The 25,506-nt window shown below is 33.9% G+C and overlaps 1 protein-coding gene across 3 annotated transcripts in view; it reads left to right on the top strand.

Annotated features, from left to right (window-relative positions):
* The window catches only part of LOC113509269 (putative fatty acyl-CoA reductase CG5065), a 50,028-nt gene that overhangs the window by 18,871 nt on the left and 5,651 nt on the right, over positions 1-25,506 (top strand). For all 3 annotated transcript variants that reach the window (XM_052893014.1, XM_052893013.1, XM_052893015.1), the window contains exons 2-11: positions 10,541-10,792; positions 14,507-14,623; positions 17,358-17,480; positions 18,597-18,722; positions 19,077-19,230; positions 19,787-19,888; positions 20,705-20,897; positions 22,710-22,816; positions 23,904-24,036; positions 24,972-25,229. In XM_052893014.1, coding sequence (XP_052748974.1) covers positions 10,679-10,792; positions 14,507-14,623; positions 17,358-17,480; positions 18,597-18,722; positions 19,077-19,230; positions 19,787-19,888; positions 20,705-20,897; positions 22,710-22,816; positions 23,904-24,036; positions 24,972-25,229 — 1,427 coding nt within the window. In that variant the 5' untranslated portion in view covers positions 10,541-10,678. The remainder of the gene's footprint in view (positions 1-10,540; positions 10,793-14,506; positions 14,624-17,357; positions 17,481-18,596; positions 18,723-19,076; positions 19,231-19,786; positions 19,889-20,704; positions 20,898-22,709; positions 22,817-23,903; positions 24,037-24,971; positions 25,230-25,506) is intronic.

Genomic DNA, 25,506 nt, shown 5'->3' with positions numbered 1-25,506 from the left:
GGCTGTCAGCTTGTTTACTTTTCTAAGTCGAATAAAAATTTACGATTTGGAATCAACTTCCAGTATTTTCGACTTGATACTACATTGTAACCTTCAGAAAAAGAGCATATTCCTTTTTAAAAGGTAGCACAGTACACCTGCAATTTCTCTGATGTTGAGGATTTAGTTTTTTATATGTTTTATGAGCTTTAATATGGTTTCTCCAACATGTTATTTGTATACAAGTTTCATCGAAAACAGGTCAATAATTTTTTTTTGTATTTTTTTTTAAATATTTATTATAGTAAATAAAATCAAAAGAAATAGTTTTCAATTCAAATTTAATAAATCAACTTGATTTGAGATATTTTTAATCTAATTACTTGTAACCTATTTATTAGAATTTTTTGCTTGCAACACCAAAAAAAAAAATGGCACGTTTTGTTTTTATTATAAAAAAAAAGTTTCAAACTGAGTCAACCAAATGTTAATTTAGCTGACTAAATGTTTGCGCTTTTAATACTCGATGCTGTATGTATATAATATATGAGTTTCTAAATTTGTCGTGTATTTTATTCATGGACATTTATTTGTATCATATTATGGGTTTGAGTTAAAGCTGTGTATTGTAAAATAGTTTTGCTTTCCTAATAGACAATGAGTAGGGGGAAAGGTATTGTTAGTAATGGAGACTGAGAATCCCATTGCTGGCAATATACCTAACCAGGTCGACCTTCTTGCGGTTCTCCCTGGAAACTATCATGGTTAATTCCTGATGAATTCATCATGATAGGCTAACTGGCCTGTTTTCATTCTCATCTATCACCCTTCACTGGTGCTCCGCTAGCGTATCCCGATAGCGCAGGCGGGGTTACCATACCAAATTCACCCATCAAAAATAAAAAAAAAAATAGACAATGAGTATTGCCGTATTTAAAACTAGAGTTTGAATATTAAACCAATGAAATAGAACACTTTTAGATAGCGTATCAAGATGAAACACATCAGATTTCAAGAACACAACTGTGAAAACCGCATCCAATTTAGTGTATTAATTTTTGCGTGGTACTGGAATATACAAACAAATAGGCAAACAGACATAAAAAAAAATGTTTCTATTGGCCTTATTAAGATCTCTCAAATTATTCTTTCTTAAATATCTCTCTCCTCATTAGAACTATTGAGGACAGAAGAGGAAAAATGTTGGGACACTTGATACGATACGACGAACTTATTTACATTATAATAGAAGGTAAGATAGAAGGAAGAAGGGGAAGAGGGAGACTGAGACATAGTTACATTAGACAGATCAAGGAAGGAGTTGGTGTCGTGTCGTATCAAGAGGTGAAGGGACTCGCTGAAAATCGTAGTGAGTGGCAAGAGCTCCACCGACAAGAGCGCGGCTCTTAAATAGGATAAATAGATAGATAAATATCTCTCATGTTACATCGTTTAGTTAAAACTGTATTATTGGTAACATAAGATTATTTTCCAGGGTGAAAGGAGGGGCCATCTATTTTTTTTTTTTTACTTTAAACGATTTACAAGATAATTTTATATTAAAATCTTTATATTTGTTGAGGTCAATTTATTTATGAATATATTATTTATTAATTATGCGTGCATGTCTTCACGGAGCACTGTTATAATAGTTAACGATGTCATTCTAATATGTTTGTTTCCGTACATTTGGCTCACTGATCTATATTTGTAAATCACCTTGTCTTGGTAGTCCCTTATGGACTCTCGCGATACAGGCTCGCCTAGTGCGGGGACCAATGTGCTCATGTTGTAAATTTCTTGTTTTTAATAAATAAATAAATAAAAATAAAATATTTTTTTGCCAGTTATATAAAAAAATTCTTAATAATTCATCACATAATATCAAGTTAGAGTTGCTGAACTTTTTGATATGCTAAATAAATACTTAACATTATAATAAGAATTTTGTTCCACCAATGATTAATCATTGCAAAACTAGTTATTGAATTTACTTTGATTTTGATAGAATTTTTATCTGTGTTAAAAGTATGATTTGATTACTTCCTCCTTTTTGAAGTCGGTTGAATCTAAATAAAAATTCTTAATTACATGATTTATAAACGGATTTGAATAAATATTTTTTTTTTATTTGAATGGAGTTTAGTTTCTAAATCAAAATAACTGGTTCATGGTTCTGATTATGTTTTATTCAGTTTTGCCACGTTAGAAGTCTGTTTTTTGTGAAGCAAAATCTACTTGTTTGTGATTTTATTAGTTTAGTTTCCGATAGTTATTTGTTGAAAAGAAATTACAATAAATTGAACATTTATCTATTTATTTTTTTAAATCTAAGAAAGTTCTGATCCAAGAAATAACAGACAAACAAACTTTCACATTTATAATATAAATAAGGCTGTTCGACGACACGCCTGAGACATCTCTGGAACTCCTAATAAGGTCAAGGTCGGTCATTGAACTGTTTGCGGTGTTCGGTCACGAAACGGACGTCCGGCCAGTGATCATTGATCCAATATTCGGGCTTAGGATCTGTAATATTATTTCTATGGATTTTATCCTCTCATTCGCTCGGGTAAATATCACTATAATATCACAGTCTAAATAACTTTTGCTCACTAGCAGTGGAATGCCACAGTCTAATTCCAACCAGTCATCCAATGGATACGTTTAGATTTAGACAGACCAATGTGTTTCGAATTCTCACGTAATCTTTTGGGACACGCTGAATATTTATTTATACTGTGGTAATATAATAGTAATATTATTTTATACTCGTTTCTTGCCCGCTTCTTCGTACACGTGGATTTCAGAAGTAGGAAGCCCAATTAAATAGATCACTTTTAGTTGATGTATCAAAATAAATTATATATCAGAGTTTAAGTTAGATCTTTTCGAATATAAAAGTAAAAACCGAATCTAATTTGATGCAGTAGTTTTTGCGTGATACCGGAACAAACATACAGACAGACAAAATTTCTAAAAGTCATTATTTTGACATTTATTGGTTCAATGTAAAAACATCTAGTTAATTTTATTATTTTAGTAATAGATATTATGTAGACAGATGACATAATAAAGATAGCAGGAAAAAACTGGCCAAGTATTGCTATAGATAAGGAGAAGTGGAAAAAGATGAAGGAGGCTTTTACCTTTGGGGACCACGGAAGTGGATAAAAAGCTATAATAATAATAATTATGTAGACACATAAGAGAAAATAATGCAATTTAGAATTCGAAATCGTGTCTATAAGTTAATCAAATTTTAGACTTTTTGTTTCGAAAAAAGCAGTTGTCTCTATAAAAACTAACTAATATTTTCAACTAACACAAGAGTGTTAGTCTCACATTATTTTATTTCCTATCCTAAGATTTATTAAAATCGGTTCAGAATCGGCGATTACCTAAATGAATTGCGATGAATCGAGAATCTTTTTCTTTTGATTATCATATAAAAAAAAAAAAAAAAACTAAACTTGTTTATAAACTTTCACATTTTTAATGTTAGTAATATTACAATGTCTCCACTCGAAATTCACTATTCCATAATCTATCAATGACAGGTTTTACATCAAAATAATACAATCCTGTCATTGATGGATCATGGAAAATTCTGCGAATGATTATCTACAATACAGTATCAATACTTACACCAGTTTTATTGATAATAAACTGACGAATCATCTATCAAAACTATTAATGTCCAGAAGTCTTTTATTACTATATCTTGTAATTATATGAATTTTTGTACATATATATATATATATATATATATATATATATATATATATATATATATATATCCGAAAGTTGATTAATGTCAAAGAACTTAAATAGTTGTTGTAGAAAGTTGATTTCAAAGGAGATAGTGCCTTGAAAAACGTACGGTGGAGGATCGCCACTCATCCAAATGGTCGGGATGGAACTTATATATTTGTATATGTATATATAGAATAGAATAGAAAATATTTATTGCCAGAAAAACACAATTTTAACAGCAGAAAATACAGAAATATTACATATATAAGAAGTGTCTCATATTAGGCGAAAGGAACTGGCGCAGTTGATACTGGGAGTGTCCCAGTGCAATGTGTACAGCTGCACAGCGATGGTTTTCAGCCAGTCCCTCTCTTAACAAAATGCAACAAATATACAAATGGGTATATATTAATCTTAGTAAGATACATAAATATATATAATTTGAATTCATATTATTTTTAAAGAATTTATATTTTATATTTAAATGTAGTCTAGTCGCGGTCACGAAAATAATATAATTATAATAAACTGTCGAATTAAAACTTATTAAAATATTATTTATTTATTCTATAGAATTTAAATTTAATAATAGAATGTAAAGATACTACATTCTCTCAAATATTTCGAGAAAATGTAGTATCCTTTTGCTGAATTTACAGGGTACAGAGGAATCACACCTGAGTCCTCAACAATGGCAACGCATAGGAGTACCATGGGCGAAACAGTACACTTTATTATGTCCATGGTACTGCTTATGTTTATAGGCGACGGTTACCACTTTCCATCAGGTGGGACGTCTGCTTGATTGTCATTCTATGTTGCATAAAAAGAAATTAGATTTTTTTTAATTTATATAAAAATGTAGGTCAGTCCGCAGCGAATGGTTTATATAAGGTTTTTTTATCAGTATAATTTATAACAAATATTAGTACCACAGTCTATCAAGATAAGATACGAAAAACCAACACTAAGACACGTTTATGTGACAAATTATATCCTGAACGTGTTACAAAGTATGCAGGAATTTAAATTGGCAAGCAAACAGCTCTAATAGAATAGAAAGGGGGAAAGGGATTGTTAGTAATGGAGACTGAGAATCCCATTGCTAGCAATATACCCAACCAAGTCGACCTCCTCGCGGTTCTCCCTGGAAACTATCATTGTTAATTCCTGATGAATTCATCATGATGGGCTAGCTGACCTGTTTTCATTCTCATCTATCACCCTTCACAGGTGCTCCGCCAGCGTATCCCGTTAGCGCAGGGGTTACCATACCATTTTTACCCATAATAAAAAATAGAATAGAAAATATTAATTGCCAGAAAAAATTGTTACAACAATATAACGAAAATATTATATGCGTGTATATATAAGAAGTGTCTCATATTAGGCAAAAGGAACAGTTTTAGCTGATCTTGTGAGTGTCTTAGCGCAATGTGTACAGCTGCACAGCGCTGGTTTTACAGCCAGTCCCTCTCTCCGCGGCGGCTTTACCCATTTATTTATTCATTAGTACAAATATGTGTACATGGCGGAATTAATGCTAAAAGCATTCTCTCCCAGTCAACCATAGGGAAGTGTCAGAATACTCGAATGCGGTACTACTAATTATTGATATACATACATACTAAAATTACATATATAAACGAATAAATATATATAAATAACAAATATACTTACACATATATGACATATACTATATTATACACGAAATTGAGAATAATATAAAGTACTTACTGCTCGGATGAAAATAAAAAGTGTGCGTTAACGCTTTTTTTGAAAGACGGTTTAGTCGGTAGTCTCTTAATGGCATCAGGCACCCATTGTGAGGCTCCGGGCGTTAGGTCTTTGCGAGGCCCTTTATCTTTCGTAAAAAGTATGCGAAACTAAGTCTGGTTGTTTGATTTAGGTATTTGTCATGTTTAACGAGAAATGTTAAAGTTATACAAATAAATAAATAAATAAAATAAAACACACATATATACATAGTTTACTAAACAAAAAACTATGTCTTATTTTACATTTTTTTATTTGTATATTTTAGTGTTGGTAATTTTGATCATTCGCGATTAAAATGCCTAATTCGGGAAATTTTGCGACTTGTCTCAAGACAAAATGTCACACACTGGCCACTCACATGCCACTAAAATTTGTTTGGGTTGTTATGCAAGGCCCTTACAAGAGCGAGGCCCCGGCCAATTGCCCTGTTACCCCCTAAGGCCGCCGCTGCCCTCTCTTCACAAAATACAACAAAAATACAAATGGTGCACCCATAACTGCAATTACCTGTTCATAGTACATTAATTCTAAATTTTGAAGTTTCCAGTGCACGTTGCCCATTTAAGTTCAAAATGGCCGATGCCATGCTCACGTGGTAATGGCCCATAACGATAAACAATTTATCACGAATGAAACTTATCCTATTAAATATTAATATTATAGACGTGAAACTTTGTAAGGATGGATGGGTGAGTGGATATTTGTTACTCTTTCACGCAAAAACCAGCTAGGCCGATTCTAAGGTGCTATTTCCCTAAATTTCGTAACTTTAAATTTTAACCTATTTCGCGAAGTTATTGCTTTATGGCAGGCGGGGTTACTATTTCATTATTATCTATTAAAGAAAATAGTCCTATTGCTAGCAATATATCCTTTAGGTCGGTATCCACGCAGTTACCAGAGGGAGACTTTGTACAAAAGTCGATTGTCATTGTTGCACCGCCAGTGTATATCGACAGCACAGGCGGGGTTACCACTTCGTAATTATCAATTAAAGATAACAGCTTGCTAATTACTAGCAATATATTCTATTAGGTCGACATTCATGTGGTTTGCATTGTGTCATATTCAAATTTAAATCGTCCTAATTAAAATAATAGACTGATCGGAAAGTTGTTATCTGATGACAAGAGTCCGCGAGAAACTCAACAGTTATTCTTTTAAATCTCTGTTATCATATATGTGTATAAGTACACATATATTTATTTAATTGTATTATGTCTAATTCTTGTCAAATTCGTTATTATATGGCAAATGACCTGTTTTCATTCTCACCTATCATCTTTTACTGGTACTCCAATAGCGTGCACCAATAGTGCAGGCAGTGTTGTCTCTCCATTGTTACCCATTCAAAAACTATGCCACCAGTAAATGCAAGAATTTCTATTCTAGTACTGTATGTGTGTGTGTGTGTATGCAATGCTGTAATGCGATTTGTGTTCATGCCACTACTATGCGCCTAGCAACAGGTAAATGGCTTAGGGTAAATTATTATGTACTTACTCACACTTACAGGCTGGAATCTAGTCAGATCGACGTTTATTAGTATCTACCGTTTGCCTATTTTTTTATGCAACTTCGAATGGCAAACAAGCTGACGGTCCACCTGATGGAAAGTGGTAACCATCGCCTATAGACATGAGCAGTACCATGGACATAACAGAGTATACTGTTGCGTCCATGATACCTCCCATGCGTTGCCATTCTTGAGGACTCAGGTGTTATTCCTCTGTACTCCGTAAATTTACTGCCATACACTCTTCAAACTAAAACACAGCTATGCAAACACAACTGCTTCACGGTAGAAAAACGATTGGGACAGAAGTGCCCAAGCAATATATAAGTATATGATTTTGCTTATGTTTTACATATACTATGTGTATACAGAATGAACAATAATTATGTATAAATTATTATAATGATGTTTCTATACAAAATATTAATAAAATCATTAAATGATATTTTGTTGCATATAATCATGTATTATTTGTCGTGTGGTCCCAGCATAGAAGACTCACCCCTTTCTTTGCCGTGGGTGTCGTAGAAGGCGACTAAGGGTACTTAATGGTCAAGGGATCGGCAGCAACGTCCCCTTTAAAAAATCACCAAAAGTCTAATTGCGGTTGTCAACCTGCCTGTCAAGTGTGACAACTACTGGCAAAACCCCATTTAAAGTGAACGATTTATGTTCAGCAGTGAACAGTTAACTCAGATATATTGATAATAATGATTCATGTATTATACAATTTTGAAAAAATATTTTTTTAGATTATTTGCTTTCTCTCAGTTTTGTCTGGATTTCTCTTAAACAATTAAACCGAATTTGATATTTTATCGTTCTATACATTATCATCATCATTCTATACATTATACTAGTTCATTAAATACTAAATATTGTTCATAAAATTATCCTGCAAAATTTTCATCCGAAAATTCATATCCATGATGTAAAGGAAACGTGATCCCAAAAAGTAACGCTTTTTGGGATTATGTTTCTTTGAAAAGTTTCGTGAAAGTAAAGAGCTTTTTGTCATAGTAATTATAGGCTCATAGAGGTTTCCGTTTTAACTTGAACTCGGGACCCTTGAGCTACAATCAAGCAGTCTACCGATTGAGTTGTCACCGCTTTTTTTCTAAATAAAGATATTTTTCTCTTTTCTATTGTCGTTTTCTGTCTCTGAAAATTTACCGTGACATTCTAACTATAACGTTTTTATTTAAAAACAATCGCCGTTATTTTTTTATATTACTAAATAATTCGATCTTTTTGCTTGAACTTAAAATCTTCTTTCGTCCTAAAGTAACTGGCATGATAAAAAAGAAAAATATTGTCACGGATCAGTCATGGCTGTGTCGCGCGATTTTGGTTTATATCAATGAAATAAAAAGTATAATGTAATATTATTATAAACTGGAGCATATCTAAGAGTTACTTCACGACTTTATATGGTCCACAATGAACATAATACGCAAGAGATCTTCGAGATTCGGTCACAATTTGTTTTGACGTTTGGTAATTTTAATGGACTATTTTTTTACTACTCTGATGTGAATATGTTTTAGTGAAAAATGAGGATGTGTGGGTAAATATCTTCTCTACATTATCATTGTCATACATATCATACATATCAGCCGCGAATTGTCCACTCTTGGGGGAGTTTTGCAAGTAGTTACTACACTTAGCAGATGGGTTTCGTAAATTCAGTTAGGCTTTGGTGATATTTCAAGAATGATGCTCTTGCCCATCCCTCGATCATTAAGTTCCTTTTCTTTTCTATATATAGTGAACTAATTATCAAAGTACTTATAAAACAACCAAGAGAAAATACCAGAAAGAGACTTCACTCGCATTTCTGCCGTTAAATAGCTGTGTTTGCAAGAATGAGTTTCAGTTTGAAGCTTGGGATATGCCAGTGGAATTACTAATTACGGAGACATATAACCTAAGGCCTCGTGGCAATGCGTGAGGAGAATTAAAAATCACAATCTATTATTTGTTGTTCACGGTAATAATCATGTTTATAGGCAATGGTTCACTTTCTACCGTGTGGATCGTCAGTTTTTGCCATTCTAAATCGCATAAAAATTAAAACAAAACAGCGCTATCGAGAAAGTTGTATTTTTCGTATAGGTTTCATATGAGATTTAGCTATCGATTAACACTCAAAATTTATGAAATGATCTAATGAATAATTTGTCTCAAGGAAAATAGTATAACATAATATATGGAACATGTAACCTTTCTATTAAAAACGTACTCTTTATTTTAACCCTTAAAATAAAACGCTAAAGTACTAATATTGCAGCTTTATAGAAGGAGAACAGTAGTACAAGAAGAAGGTAACAGTAGTACGTGTTTTTTCCTTTTCATTTAAAAGTTTCCTCTTCTCGGTGCAACTAATTCTTGCATCTTCTTCCAGCCAGCTCTATCTCAGGCTATATCTTTGATCTCCCTATACGACATGACACCTAATGTTTTTTTTTTATCTGTCTCATGTACTTATTCTTCGGTCTTCCCCTTCCTCTTTTGCCCTCGATTTTTCCTTCCACTATGCTCTTTAAAAAATCGAATAGTACGTATTTACCGAGGCGAATTACACTAATCCGTGTAAAAGTATACATAACTACCAATATAAATGTGAAAGTTTCTTAAGACGTTTGTATATTACACAACCACGGTTCTACCGTTGAAAGAATTTGAATAAAATCTGGGACATAGATTGACCATAACATCCTATGTTTTGAGGAAACAGGCATCCGGGTGCCCAACCCAGAGTACCCATATCTGGGCCCTGAATGTATATAAAAGATACGTTTTATATCTAGCCTAGATATTTTTTTTAATTAAATTAGTTTTTTTTAATTATTAGTTTTGTATTTCGCGTAAAGACAGCTTTGTTCTTACATAGAATATGCGGGAGTGATAACAATATCCTGAACATGTTTATAAATAAATTAGATAGTCTTCTCGTGAGAATGTTTGTCGAGAGGACTAGATAATTATTAGTAATTAAGTATTAACATAGTTTTTAACTACACTTATTAACAAAAATGATGCCAGGTTGTCTATATTAAATAAATAATTAAAATAAATATTAGATATCGTTAACAAGTTTTTTTTTTTATACAACTTAGAATGGCAATCAAGCTGACAGCCCACCTGATGGAAAGTGGTAACCGTCGCCTATAGACATGAGCCGTACCATGGATATAACAGAGTATACTGTTTCGTCCATGATACCCCCATGCGTTGCCATTCCTGAGGACTCAGATGTTATTCCTCTGTACCCTGTAAATTCACGCCATATCCCACCCTTCAAACCAGAAACATGAAAACAGTTGAATGAAACATTTGAATGTATTTAAACAATTAATAACCCTTTTTGTTATTTCCATTATTATTGATTCAGCAAACTGTCTTGTGGTCAGGCAAATTATTCGTTTGTTTACAGTAAATTCTATTTAAATGTGCTATAATGTAATTGATAATAAATAGATTAAAGTAATTGTTTTTTTTTTGTTACAGATGTCACCGACCATGTTAGAGGCGACATACTAAAATCCACCGAACATTGAGCAAAACCACCCACCCAGCACGTGTAATATTGTCCAATTAATGGTCTGATCTACTCGAGACGTTTATTTTGTACCACAATTGGAGAAGATGGCGTCCTGTGTCGGAGGCAGCCACTTCGGGAGCCAGGAGTACGTGCCAGTTGCCGAGTTCTACGCGGACAAGTCGGTTTTTGTAACAGGGGGCACTGGTTTTATGGGAAAGGTATGTACTTTTTTAACACAGCATCTAAGTTACGTCTAATACTACGTAAGCTCTGTATAAAATTGAAAAAAAAGATCTAAACTTTATCAAATCATATATCAGTCGTTAATTGTTCACTGCTGAAGATAAGTCTTCCCCATAAGGGCAGTTTTTTTTTTTTTTTTATGTGTGATAATGAAATAGTAACCCCACCAGTGAAGGATTATAGATAAGGATGAAGCAGGTCAGTTAGCCCATCGTGACGAATTCAACAAGAGTTGTTTATCGAATAGGGCATATTGCTAACAATGGGGCTGTGAAACTCCATAGGTAACAATCTCTTTCCCCCGGGGGGAAAGGATTGTTAATATTGGGGTCAAATAGTTTCATTACTAGCAATATACCCTGTCAGGTTGACCTCCCAGTGGTTCCCCCTGGAAACAATCGTGGTTAATTATAGTTGTATTCGTCAAGATGGGCTAACTGATCTGCTTTCATCTCAGTTTCATCCAGTGTATACCGATACTGATATTACCCATTAAACCCCCCCCCCCCACACACACGGGCAGATTTGTCTGTAGTTGCTTGACGTAGATAGTAGTCTTATCGGATTCAATTTTAATTCGATACTTCTTTTTACTTTTTTTTATGGGGTAAACTAGTATGCGGCTCACCTGATGGTAATTGACTACCGCCGCCTATGAGTACCCGCAACACTAGAGGCATTGCATGTGTGCTGCCGCCCTTTTAAAAAGGCATATGCTCTTCAAGGTCACAATGCCGTAAATAGACATTTATTAATTATTGTGTTAATAGACACCATTGTCGATATTTTCTGGAACTTTGTACACACACAAATAAAGTATTGATATTTAAAAAAAAAACACGGCACTTGCCTTAAATGGTGAAACCGGTCGAGTATAACAATATTATTGTAGAAGGGTACAAGAGTTTTTTTTACTGCACTTGTGAAAAAAGATAAAGCGATTAGTTTACCAACTTGTTAGCAAGGACGGGCTTCTCTCTGTAAAATTTCTAACCAATCCAACAACAGTAACAAGTTTTAATGTATCATTAAAAATATTTCCAAATAATTAGACTAAATCATGAAGTGCGGTCCTGTGTGGTCCCGGCATAGAATTGGTCCCCTCTTCCTTTCCCATGGGTGACGTAAGAGGCGACTAAGAGAGGGCGAGGGATGGTCAGCAGCATCCCTCTTGTAATATCTCCAAACCTAACTGCGGTTGTCAATTCACCTGCCAAGCGTGGCAACTACTGTAAAAACTTATGTTCAGCAGTGGACAGTTAAAAGCTTTTATGATGATGATGAAGACCATAAAGTGCGGTGTAATCCCGGTGTAGAATGGGCCATCCCTTTTCCTGTGGGTGTCATAAGAGGCGATTAAGGGAGCTTAATGATCGAGGGATGGGCAGCAGCGTACTTCTTCAAACACCACCAAAGCCAACCTGCTTGCCAAGCGTGGAAACTACTGGCAAAAAAAAAAACAATAATAAAATAATATTATTTATCTAATTAAAATCTTAATATTTGAATATATTAAGATTTCAATCAGATAAATACTGTTTACTTAATTTAAAATTAATTAATTAATGTAACATTAAATTCGCGTCATGTTTCGAAAATAAAATGTTACAATTCGTGTTTATTACATTATTTGACTTAGGAACGTTTCGTTTACTTCTTTTTTGGTTATTTGTTTTTATAAACAATATTTATTGCCTATAGCAGACTTGTCAATCCAGTGAAATATTTATACAGTGTATGAAATGAAAGAAGTAATCAAAGGAAAATCTTTTATTTCATAATATCATTTATTTTTGATGTTTATGTTATGGGCCATCAGTTTTTTATGCAACTTAGAATGGCATACAAGCTGACAACCCACCTGATGGAAAGTGATCAGTAGCCTATAAACATGAGCCATACCATGGACATAACAGAGTATACTGTTTCGCCCATGATATAATATCTCCATGCGTTGCCATTCCTGAGGATTCAGGTGTTTTTCCTCTTTACTCTGTAAATTCATTGCCATATCCTACCCTTCAAACCGAAACACAGCCATGCGAACACAACTGCTTCACGGTAGAAACACGATTGGGACAGAGGCGCCCAAACAACCGACATTTGTACAAAGTCTCCCTCTAGTTGAACAATCATTTTCCCCCAACGATAGATTTTAGGTAGATAGTAGACGTTTAGTTAACTGACGGAATCTTTGTTTATAGACGACGCGTGGTGATCAATTGAAATCATGAGCCATGCACTCATTGCGTGATCTCATTGTAATTATTATATATACCTTACATTAGTAATATAAAATGACTGGAAGAAATCTCTTTTAGAGATAAGTTCGCCTTTGCTAACATTGTTATTAACTTATTGTTGTTAATGTATGTATGGATGTATATGTATGTATATATGTATGTATAAAATCGTAGAAAAATTTTGATTTAAAAACTAAACTACTGAACTAATTTTGATAAAATTTCATATCGGTTTATAAATGACGAAGTTATGTTAGTTATAAAAAACAATACCTTTTTGAAATCGGTTGAAAATAATTATATTCGTCAATTTTTGACCCGAATTTGATGATAAATGAATGATGATTGAATGTGTGAACTAATGTTATTTTATATGTATGTATGTATGTACACACACTTCTAATAATTTTATAAAAATTGAAATCGTTATTTTTTTTATGGGTGAAAATGGTATGGTAACGGTAACCCCGCCTGCGCGAACGGAATACGCTGGCGGAGTACCAGTGAAGGGTGATAGATGAGAATGAAAACAGGCCAGTTAGCCCATCATGACGAATTCATCAGGAATTAACCACGATAGCGAGGAGGTCGACCTGGTTGGGTATATTGCTAGCAATGGGATTCCCAGTCTCCATTGCTAACAATCCCCTTCCCCCCAGTCGTTATTATTTGTGGATAAAATATTATAATACAATAGTTTCTGGTTATGCTCAAAAACTACTTGGTTTGTTTGTTTGACAGCAAAGCAATAAATTGAGATGTAATTATTTTTAAAAGACTCAAAAAAGCGGATGTTTTCAATGTCTCTCTATATATTTTTTGTGTATGTACACGATAGTTTCGTCAATTCTGAACCAGTTTTAATCGATTGAGTTTATTTGCCTGTAAGTTCTATATTAATTTTAAGTGTAAATGTAGTTTTAACCGGATCTAAATATATATTTTACAGGATTTTTGATAATCAATACATATAGTAAAAAAGGTTAAAACTAAATAAACTGATCGGTTATTTTATAGCATTTTATATGTGATTCTTTGTGATTATAATAAAACAAACACTAAATGTTAAGTAGAGCAAACCGCAATGCATTAGTGAAAACCGCAATCAAATCGGTTAAGCCGTTTTTGAGATTAGCGTGCACAAACGTACAGAAAAACAGACAAAAGTTCTAAAAATTTATGTTTTGGGTTCTACTGCAATTATAAAGCCGCCCCCCTCCAATCTTAATAGTTTTACTTATATATTTTCCATGTACGCACAGGGACCAATTACGATTTTTATATGTGTTTTGATTTATCTATCATTTAGACATCTCTGTTAGAAATAAGGTCGCCTTTGATCACATTATTTGTAATAACTCATATTATTACTATATTTTTTAATACAATATATCAAATATGCCTAGAGTGAGACTTGTGATTGTATATGGGCATTTTGTTTTACAGGTATTAGTCGAAAAACTTCTGAGGAGTTGTCCGAAGATCAAGAAAATATATTTGCTCATGCGGCCAAAACGTGGACAGGATGTTGCCTCGCGACTCACCGAGCTCACACAGTCACCGGTGAGTTGATTATCATGTACTTAACGGTTTCTATCTCATCAGGTAACTCGCTGAGTGCACAGACTCACCATGTACATAATTGTAATTACCTCATCAGGTAACTCACTGAGTTTACACAGTCAGTCATTAGTGAGTTTATTACCGTGTATTTAACGGTTTGTATCTCATCAGGTAACTCACCGAGTTTACAGATACACCGGTATATAGATTACTATGTATGTACTTAATTGTGACTACCTCATTAGGTAACTCACTGAGTTTACACAGTCATTGGTGAGTTTATTACCGTGTACTTAACTGTTTGTATCTCATCTGGTAACTCATCGAGTTTACAGAATCACCGGTATGTAGATTACTATGTATGTACTTAATTGTGACTACCTCATCAGGTAACTCACTGAGTTTACAGAGTCATTGGTGAGTTTATTACCGTGTACTTAACTGTTTGTAGGTAACTCACCGAGTTTACAGAATCACCGGTATATAATTGTAACTACCTCATCAGGTAACTCACTGAGTTTACACAGCTACCGGTAAGTTGATTACCGTGTACTTAACTGTGTACTTAATCCTTAACAACATTTGATTTTTTAACTTACGCATCTAGACTTGTGAGGGAGTTTGGATTCCACGCATTTACCCAATATTTATATACAAAAAGAAAACTATACGAGCATGTTTTAATGAATAAAATAATGGTACATTAGAAATTCAAATTTTGTTTAAATTTTAAGCATAAAGTAAATAGTTGGTACATCAAATAAAAAAAATACTAAAAACCGGTATTAATTTTAGTATCCAGTTGGAAGGCCAAATAGTAAATAAAATTGTTAATATAAAAACAAACTAAACATTTTTCCTTATTATTATAACATATAAGTATAATATATTACTATAATAATTATTTCAAAACTGTAATAAACGTTCCAATATATCCTAAAATAAAATTCACAAGAAGGACATAGATTTTAGTTTTTATTATATAATTAATAAATAGTAGGATAATTATTTCAGTATATTACATAATATTCAAATTATTACGTGTTTTTTTTTTTACTTATTTGGATACAGAACATGTTAATTTTTTATGTCACGGTCAATGACTACGGTCTATATAGTGCCTTAATTAAATTATTTTTTTAAATAAAACATCTCAGTTTTGCTCGTGTCTGGCTTACTATCATCTAACAGATTTTCTATCTGCCAACAATTAATGTAAAACATAAATACATAATAAAATATAATTATAAAAAAATATATATAAAAAAATATTAACGTAATTACTCTTGTGGGGACCTAGGTCCCCCAGCGTCTTGTATCTGGGGGATCTAGGTCCCTATGAGAGTAATTACCTAAATATTTTTTTCTTCTCTTATCTCTTAAACTATTTATAATATCCTGGTCCACTTTTACTCTTTGCAAGTTCTTTGTCGGCCTTACGCATAAATTAATAAGAATATTTACGAAAATGTGTATAGTGGGAAGGACCTTAGAGTTGTTAACTGTAAACCCACCTCATCAGATAGTTAATCGAGTTTACACAATTATCCGTATGTTGATTACCATGTACGTAGCCATATTGTTAGTAATGGAGACTGAGAATCCTATTGCTAGCAATATACCTAATCAGGTCGACTTCCACGCGGTTCCCCCTAGAAACTATCATGGTTAATTCCTGATGAATTCATCATAATAGGCTAATTGGTCTGTTTTCATTTTCATCGATCACCCTTCACTGGTGCCCCGCCGGCGTATACCGTTAGCGCGGGCGGGGTTACCATTCCATTTTCATCTATCAAACAAAAAAACCTACCGACCGATACAACATCATAACCTTCAAGAAAAGAGCATATTCCTTTTTGTGTGTTGTGGGTGATCATAGGTGGCGGTAGTCACTTACCATCAGGTGAGCTGCATGCTCGTTTGCCCTGTGTTGTAAAAAAACCTACCTTATAAGGTAACAATTTGTTTCCATTGGAAATGACAAGTTTATTCTAGTAGTAGTAGTAATTTCTATATACATCCTGAACTGTCCACTGATCAACATCTTTACATGTTTTGCCAGTAGTTGCCACGCTTGGTAGAAGGGTTGACAACCGCAGTTAGGTTTTGGTGATGTTTTAAGAGAGACACTAGTACCCATCCATTCTCATTTACCATTCATTCATTCACCTCAACCATTAAGTTCCCTTAGTCGGCTCTTATGACACCCACGAGAAAAGAAAGGGTGTCCCATTCTATGTCGGGACCACACGGCGTTTCTACTTCTATATTAATATATTATTATTAATTTACTTTTATTATTTACATATGTAGGTATATAGAGCTGTTTTTATTGTGTTATATATTCAATTTTTTTTTTTACTTGGTATTATTTAGTTTATCTTTAATTTTACGGTTATTACCCTTATACATTCTACAGTTTTCTTTCAGCTTCTCAAAACTGTAAGAGATCCCTTTATGGGATAAGTCCGCCATTGTATACTAAATCATTTACTAGTATTTAATCTGACTTATGTACAATAAAGATTTTTACAATACAATACAATATTGTTTGTTCTCGTAGTTGCTTCTTACAGCATCCTGGAGTTACGTCATAATTATATATATTTTTGGAACACAATCTTAATCATTCATGATGTTAAGTCTATTGGAAACAGAAAGCACTGCCAATGCCAATAAGCTATCAATTTGTTTGTCATTCAGTATTAAAAAATTAAAAATATTTTCCCAGTTGTTCGAGACTTTGAGGAAAGAGCGGCCACAAGAGTTGAACAAGATAGTGCCCATAGTAGGTGACATCACGGAGCCGGAGCTCGGCATCAGTGCAGCGGACCAGGCCATGTTATGTCAAAAGGTACCAATATGACAGATTAGTTTAACAAATCATTATGACAGAAATGAAAACAAGATAGATAGCTTTTTTAATGAAAAGAAAATGGAATTATAATAGAACCTCCCTGCGCTATTGGTATATACTGCCAAGGTATCACAGAAAGATGATAGATGAGGAAGAAATAAAGTCATTGAATTGAATATTAATCACGATGGTTTTAAGAGGATACTGTGTCGAGGATCGAATTAGCAATGAGGAGGTCCTGCTTAGGGTTAAGGAAAAAAGACAAATTATTAGAACTATTGAGGACAGAAGGGGAAAAATGTTGGGACACTTGATACGACACGACAAACTTATGAACATTATAATAGAAGGTAAGATAGAAGGAAGGAGGGGGAGAGGGAGACCGAGATATAGTTACATCAGGCAAATCAAGGAAGGTGTCGTGCCGTATCAAGAGGTGAAGAGACTCGCTGAAAATTGTAGTGAGTGGCAAAAGCTCCACCGACAAGAGCGCAGCTCTTAAATAGATAGATAGGTAGACCTGATTAGAATATATTGGTAGTAATGGTTCAATCTCTATTACAGTAGTAATTGGTAATTTTGTTACATCACAAATGTGGTAAACAAGCAACATACATACATAAATACAATAAGTAATAGTACTATATAATGTACAGTAATAAATTAATAATTTCTAGTTAAGTGGACCTAATAATATAAACTAATAAAATAATAAAAAGTAACGAATGAGGAAGTCCTGAAAAGAGTGAACGAGAAAAGAACATTAATTAAAATAATAGAGAATAGAAGAGGCAAAATGCTGGGCCACCTTATACGATGATATAATTATACCATGACGATTTTTTTAAGAGCAAAGTAGAAGGAAAATAGAGGGCAAAAGAGAAATAGGAAGACCGAGGAATAACTACATGGGACAGATAAAAGAAACACTAGGTGTCATGTTTAGGGAGGTTATATCCTTGGCATGGGATAGAACTGGCTGGAAGAAGATGCATGAATTAGTTGCAGCGACAAAAGGAAATTCTTAAATGAAAAGAGGGCCTAATATTATATTATCTGTGGGTTGGCCAAGGTTGAGGTTTATCAGGTTCTTCATATATTTTTTTCTTTCAGGTGTCGGTAGTATTTCATTCTGCAGCCACAGTAAAGTTTGACGAGAAGTTGAAGCTTTCAGTTACAATCAATATGCTGGGCACCCAACAACTAGTACAACTGTGTCACCGCATGCTGGGTTTGGAGGTATTTATTTAATTCGTCTGGTTTTATTAAAAGCAGTTAAGGTTATAAATGTTATTAATACCATAGACGATTTTTAAACATCGTCTTAAGTCGCAATGTTGAGCAAAGACTTTCCCTTTACCTTTTCAAGTTTTTTCTGTTTTGAGATTGATCAGATCATGTCTTTCCTGCAAAATGGTCCAAATTAGCGACCCATTTACGTTGCAGTCAGAGTGTTTACATCTGGAAATTAATGCATACCTAAAATTTGTCGATTTAAAAGTAATTGTAGACAATTGTATTTATTTTGAAAATTCTATCCAAGATATTAAAAGTATGATACATGTATTGAGTTTAACAATCTACCGTTTTCAGGCTCTAGTCCACGTTTCAACAGCATATTGCAATTGTGAGAGAGAACGCGTTGAAGAGACGGTGTACGCACCGCCAGCTCATCCAGAACACGTCGTCACACTTGTCCAGACCCTCCCTGATGAATTGGTGGATAGAATTACGCCAGATCTAGTCGGTTAGTTTAGTCCTCAGTTAAAGCTTTTTATAAATTTAATAGCAGCCATATTGGTTTCTTTTTTACTCTTTTGTGAAATAATTAAAAAAATACAGACACACTTCATAGGAATTTTTCCCTTAAAGCTACAGTATCAGGTTCTTCAAAAAGGGCTTATTAATGTCTTTCTTCAGGGTAGGCTATGTATACTTTATCATCTGTTGAAGTTGCAGCCATCTGAATGTAACCATTTACTGTCAAACGGACTGTAGTGATACAACAAAAGTATAATTCTATAAGAGAGAGATCTCTACCAATGACATTGTGAATCGAAAAGAGTCATAATCATCATACCAGTTTTTAACTGTCCACTGCTGAACATAAGCATACCACCTTGGTGGGTTTTGTCAGTAGTTGCCACACTTGGCCGGCGGATTGGCAACTGCAGTTAGACTTTGGAGATATTTTAAGAGGGACGCTAGGCCCATCCCTCGGAGAGTCATACAAAACTCTAATTAGCAATGGTGTTTTTCATGTGTAGCAATAAGTTTTAAAATGATATCTTCTTTATTTACAGGTGACAGGCCTAACACGTACACGTTTACGAAGGCTCTAGCAGAAGATATGCTTATAAAGGAATGCGGAAATTTACCAGTGGCCATCGTCAGACCTTCCATCGGTAAGATATTGGATATGTCTATTAAATCAACATTTTAGGACCATACTCAATTTTGCTGGTTACTCTGTTTGAGTCATAGATTGTTAATTTGCTTTTCTAATACAGTTAATTGTTTGTTATAGTAAAATTTATTTATATATTATATTTATTTATTTAATATATTGTATGTTTACATGTAATTATATATATTATATATAGTCTAATTATATCGTTTATAGTATATTCACCGTCCGGTTTAAGTCTTTGTACATAGTTTCACTGTACATTAAAGTTTAAATAAATAATTGTAAAGTATTACTCATAGGTGAGGGCGAAATATCTCCCTTTCTGATCAAAAGCTTTTTTAATGTGATGAAAATGGTTGACCAGATAGAGAATATCGTCGCGATGGTGTTCATATGCACGATTCAGTTTCACTGATATTTTTCAGTTCAAATAAATAAATATTGAAAATTATTACTTCTTATCAAGTTTGGGTATTTTTTTTATTTTTAGAATTATTTTGTTTAATGCCGTTACCATTAGTATGTGCGTGACTACCAACAGCCGAAGATTGACAGCCACTATAACTACCAGAGGTTCCTCAACTTTCCATATTAACTATCAATCTCCGACTACCATTTTGTTCACGCACATTTTGCGACACGTGTTTCACCTGTAAACGAGGCGTTTTCCGGTACATTATAAAATCGCTGCTCGGAGCCTAATGTTAACTGTTCGAAACCCAAATTGCGAATATTAATTTTCTTTTAATCAATCAATATTTTTTTAAATAATGGAAATTTTAATGTAATAACTTCTTGGATATCGTTACAGTGCTCTCATCTGTTCGAGAGCCGGTCAAAGGATGGGTGGACAATTGGAACGGCCCAAACGGGATCATAGCTGCTGTCGGCAAGGGGGTGTTCCGGACGATGCTGGGCACCGGTAAGCGGGTGGCGGACCTGGTACCAGTGGACACTGTGATCAACTTGATGATTGTATGCGCGTGGCGAACACATTTGAGACGGTGAGTTGTATATTTTAATAAATAAATAAATAATAACAAATAATTAATAAATAAATAAATATAGTTGAATTGATGAGATATATTTAATTTACAAATTGTTTTTGTTAGATCAATTTATTTATTTATTTATTTATTTATTTATTTATTTGAAAATTTCTCACTACACTTACAGTTTCCCAAAACGTGTAGTGAGCCAAAGTTTTATTTCACAAACTTACAAATTTTGTACAACAATTTAAAAATATACCTTTTGTAATTAAATATATATCTTAGCAATGTGAGAATGAGCAGAGAAATAGTATAAAAAAATATATAAATAAAAATCGCAATCGCATGCAGCGTTGAACAAATATGACATTCCGCCGTTGAGCAACTTTTAGTTCATCAAATCGCACTAAGAGCGAAACTAGACCTACCATACCGGATACGAACAGTGATGGGTACAAATAAGGATAGTAGCCGTAAACATATAGAACATCAAATTTCCTCTGAACTCTTTCTATCATTATCTTGTATTTTGTTTCATATAATAATAATAATAATAATATTCTCTCTCTCTGTTTATTTTGGTAGATATCAGACCAAATCCTTTATGTAAATATATTTTAATGTGTAAAAGTATAAATAAATATATAAATAAAAATCGCATTTGAACAAATATGACAATTTGAGTGTTTTTAGTCAATCATCGTAAGGCTTAACGACTGTAAGTATTAGGATGAAGTTTGCTAAACATAGAAATCCTGTTCTGGATATTTTTGGATATAATTTTTTTTTGTGGTAAAACAAATGAAGTGATATACGTGTGTTGAGTCGAGTAAATCAATCCGGTTACTCTAACATTATAATATTATATGTACTTACGAAATTTTTAACAATAAAAATTATTTGTTGTTGTCAGTCAGAGAATACTATTGGATTATTTTCTATCATATCTCTAATTTCGATGTTTTAAGTTAATCTGTGATTAGTAAGTTAAATGTGGTTGCCAACCCGCCTGCCAAGCATAGCAACTATCGGCAAAACGTCCCCCCCTTATGGGGAGACCTATGTTCAGCAATGGGCAGTTAAGAGTTAACATAATAAAAATAATAATATTTAAAAATTATGAATTTGCAGACAAATAATTACTAATATCTAAAAATCAAACAAAGGTTGCTAATCCATTGAGATTGTACCTAATAATGCTCAAGTAATTAAATATTCCATTTCTGATTATTTGTACGCTTGCAACTCGAATTCCAGTACCAAATTCTCGTTGCGAAAATATTTCCAAGTTGAATAACAGCGCAATAAAAAGTCATTGAACAGAACCTGTGGTATAAATGTCAAGCTTGGAAATTATTGAAAGATAGTCGTTTGGCCCATTTCACCGATTTGATTTGATCAATAAATAATGCCTGAAATGCATTGCAATATATTAAAACAGGGGGGAAAGGAATTGTTAGTAATGGAGACTGAGAATCTTATTGCTAGCAATATACCTAACCAGGTCAACCTCCACGCGGTTCCCCCTGGAAACTATCATGGTTAATTCCTGATGAATTCATCATGATGGGCTAACTGGCCTGTTTTCATTCTCATCTATCACCCTTCACTGGTGCTCCGCTAACGTATATCGTTAGCGCAGGCAGGGTTACCATACTATTTTCACCCATCAAAAAAAAAAAATATGCTAATCTACAAGTGTTTTAAACACTTGTAGATAAGCACAAATAAAAATTAAACGTAAACAAAACTAACTTTGAAAGTTTATGAAAGATACTAAAATATACTGTCTGATATTGACGTTGGTGTTGTTTTAATTTCCAGAGGTGAAGGCGTTGTGGTTTACAACTGCTGTACCGGCCAACAGAACCCGATCACGTGGCAGAGTTTTGTCAGAACTAGCTTTAAATATATGCGGAAACATCCGTTTAGTAAGTACATATATTAGATTACTATTACCATAAAGGGCGAGGGATGGGCAGCAGCGTTCCTCTTAAAACATGTGTAAAAGCCTATCCGCGGTTTTCAACTGCGGTTGCCAACCCGCCTGCCAAGTGTGGTAACTACTGGCAGAACTTCCTTATGGGGAAGGCTTATGTCCAACAGTGGACAGCTAATGGCTGAAATAATAAAAAAATATATCATAAAAACATAAACAAATCAGAGACAGAGGATCACATGTAAAAAGATAATAAAACAGATGCCAAATTCAGAAATGGAAATATTAATGTAGACAGAAGAAGAGTTGGTCTGTCATGATCATTAGATAAATCTGTTTGTCTGCATTTGTATTTCAAATAAGCCCAATTGTGTCCTCGAAATTAAGGAAACAGTCGAGGGATTTATTACTAAAAACTTTCATAAAGTTAAAATTAACACACAAGAACCTTTTTGAAACTTTTGAATTCTTGGGTCACTTTTGATCATTGATATATGTATATAAATTTTAATGTGATATCACCAAATATATTAAAATTTGGGTGACTAAGTTGTTACACGTTTAGATTTAAATTATTAAGCTACGAAAATTCCGTGAATAAGTCAAAAGAGCATATATGTTACCCAATATCTTCTACAGTCGGCTCAGACCAATTTTGTAACAACATGGTTTATTATTGCATTTGTTCCATATAACTTCATCATAGAATCTCAGCATAGAATAGGCCAGACCTCCATCCATGAGTGTCATAAGAGGCGACTAAGTGAACTTAATGGTCGAAGGATGGGCAGCAGTGTTATTCTTGAAATATCACCAAAGCCTAACTGCGGTTGCCAACTTGACTGCCAAGCGTGGCAACTACTAACAAACCTTATGTTCTTCAGTGGACAGTTAACGGTTGATATGATGATGATGATGCCACCAAACCTAACTGCATTTGCCAAGCGTGGCAACTACTGGCAAAACTTCTCAATAGGGAGAGAAAGTTTACGACTGCTGTGGTATGGTACTTTTGCTACAATTCAGATTCTTGTCGTCCTGGAACACAATCCTAAATTGTTTTATAATGTCATTTGCAGGCGAAGTGGTATGGTATCCTGGCGGCGATATTACCAGCAACAGGTTGAAGCACAACACTCTGTCGTTGTTACAACATCGCGTGCCGGCTTTCATAATGGACCTGGCAGCGAGGTCCACGGGAAACAAACCTGTGTTAGTATTTGATGTAACTATTATAAGGATTAAGCACCTGCCAATTTAGAATTTCAGATGCTATTCTATATTGTTCGTGGCAACTTTAAAACTTTGAAATAGTTTTTTTTTTTATAAAACAGGAGCAAATAAGCATGAGTGCTCACTTGATGGTAAGTGACTACCATCACCCATGAGCATCAGAGGAATTGCAGGTTTGCTGCTGGCTTTTTAAAAGGAATTATATTATTACAAAATTATATTATTAAAGGATTAGTCACTTTTCTTAAAAGCTACGATGTCGTATTAGTTCGGCGATACTATTACTGGAAGTTGATTTCAAAGCATGGTTGTGCGTGGGAGAAAGTGCCATTCGTCCAGTTGGTTATGATGGAACTTTTTTGTTGCGGATTGTTGTTGGTATTGGAGTTTATATGCGCAGACAGGATGTCAGTCGTAAAACTGAAGTCCAAATTCGGGTAATATGGATAAAAACTCCAAAATTGATATAATTGGGATAAGAGCAAGAAAATGACTGGTAGTTATAGAAATATGATAGTACCAAATATAATTGGTCTTGCTTTAACAATCCTAAAATTCAGGGAGAAAGTGTATGTTGCCTGTAAATTTTTTGCCTAATTGGCTCCAACTTCTTTTTAATGCGACTTAGAATGGCAAACAAGCTGATGGCTCACTAAATGGAAAGTGATCCGTTGCCTATAAACATGAACTGTACCATGGACATAACAGAGTATTCTGTGTCACCCATGATATTTTTCATGCGTTGCCATTCCTAAAGAATAAGGTGTTATACCTACATAATTTATGCCGAGGTTATGCCGAAAAATAATAAAAAAAAAACAGCATTATTAAGAGCTTCATGCGAAAGAGGATTTAATAAACAACTTTTGTCTGTACACAAGGTCATAGCTTGATTGAATTAAACAAAATTTCAGGATGGTCCGAGTGCAGAATAAATTAGCTAAAGCCGCTGCTTGCCTCGAGTACTTCACTACTCGTCAATGGGCCTTCGCCGATGACAACGTGCAGGCCCTCTGCGCGGCCCTCTCCGTAGAAGATCGTAGGATTTTCGACTTCAACGTGAGAAACATTGACTGGGACGCGTATATCGAGTCGTACGTGTTGGGCATTAGAAGGTTCCTCTTTAAAGAGAGTCCGGAAACATTGCCCAAATCGAGAGCTCTTATGAGAAGGTATGTGTTATATTTATGTTAATAAAATAGTAAATAGATGTCTTGAAACTATGAATGAAATAATGCCTGCTTCAATTGGATAATCAGTGGTTTTATTGTATCAATCAGATTATTGTAAATATGTATTTGAATTTGTTTGTTTGTTGTTTCTTGGAAGTTTAAGAACTCATCCAATTATAATGAAATTTAGTGTATAATTCTAGTCATGCGGACGAAGTTGCAGGTAAAAGTTAGTGAAATCATAAGGAATTCTTTTGTCTTAGATTTAAAATAAAAA

This window comes from Galleria mellonella, unplaced genomic scaffold, assembly GCF_026898425.1.
Source record: "Galleria mellonella isolate WM207_F2 unplaced genomic scaffold, CSIRO_AGI_GalMel_v1 utg172, whole genome shotgun sequence".
NCBI classification, from domain to species: domain Eukaryota; kingdom Metazoa; phylum Arthropoda; class Insecta; order Lepidoptera; family Pyralidae; genus Galleria; species Galleria mellonella.
The sequence above is the reverse complement of the archived record's forward strand: the minus strand, read 5'-3'. Positions and strand labels throughout refer to the sequence as shown.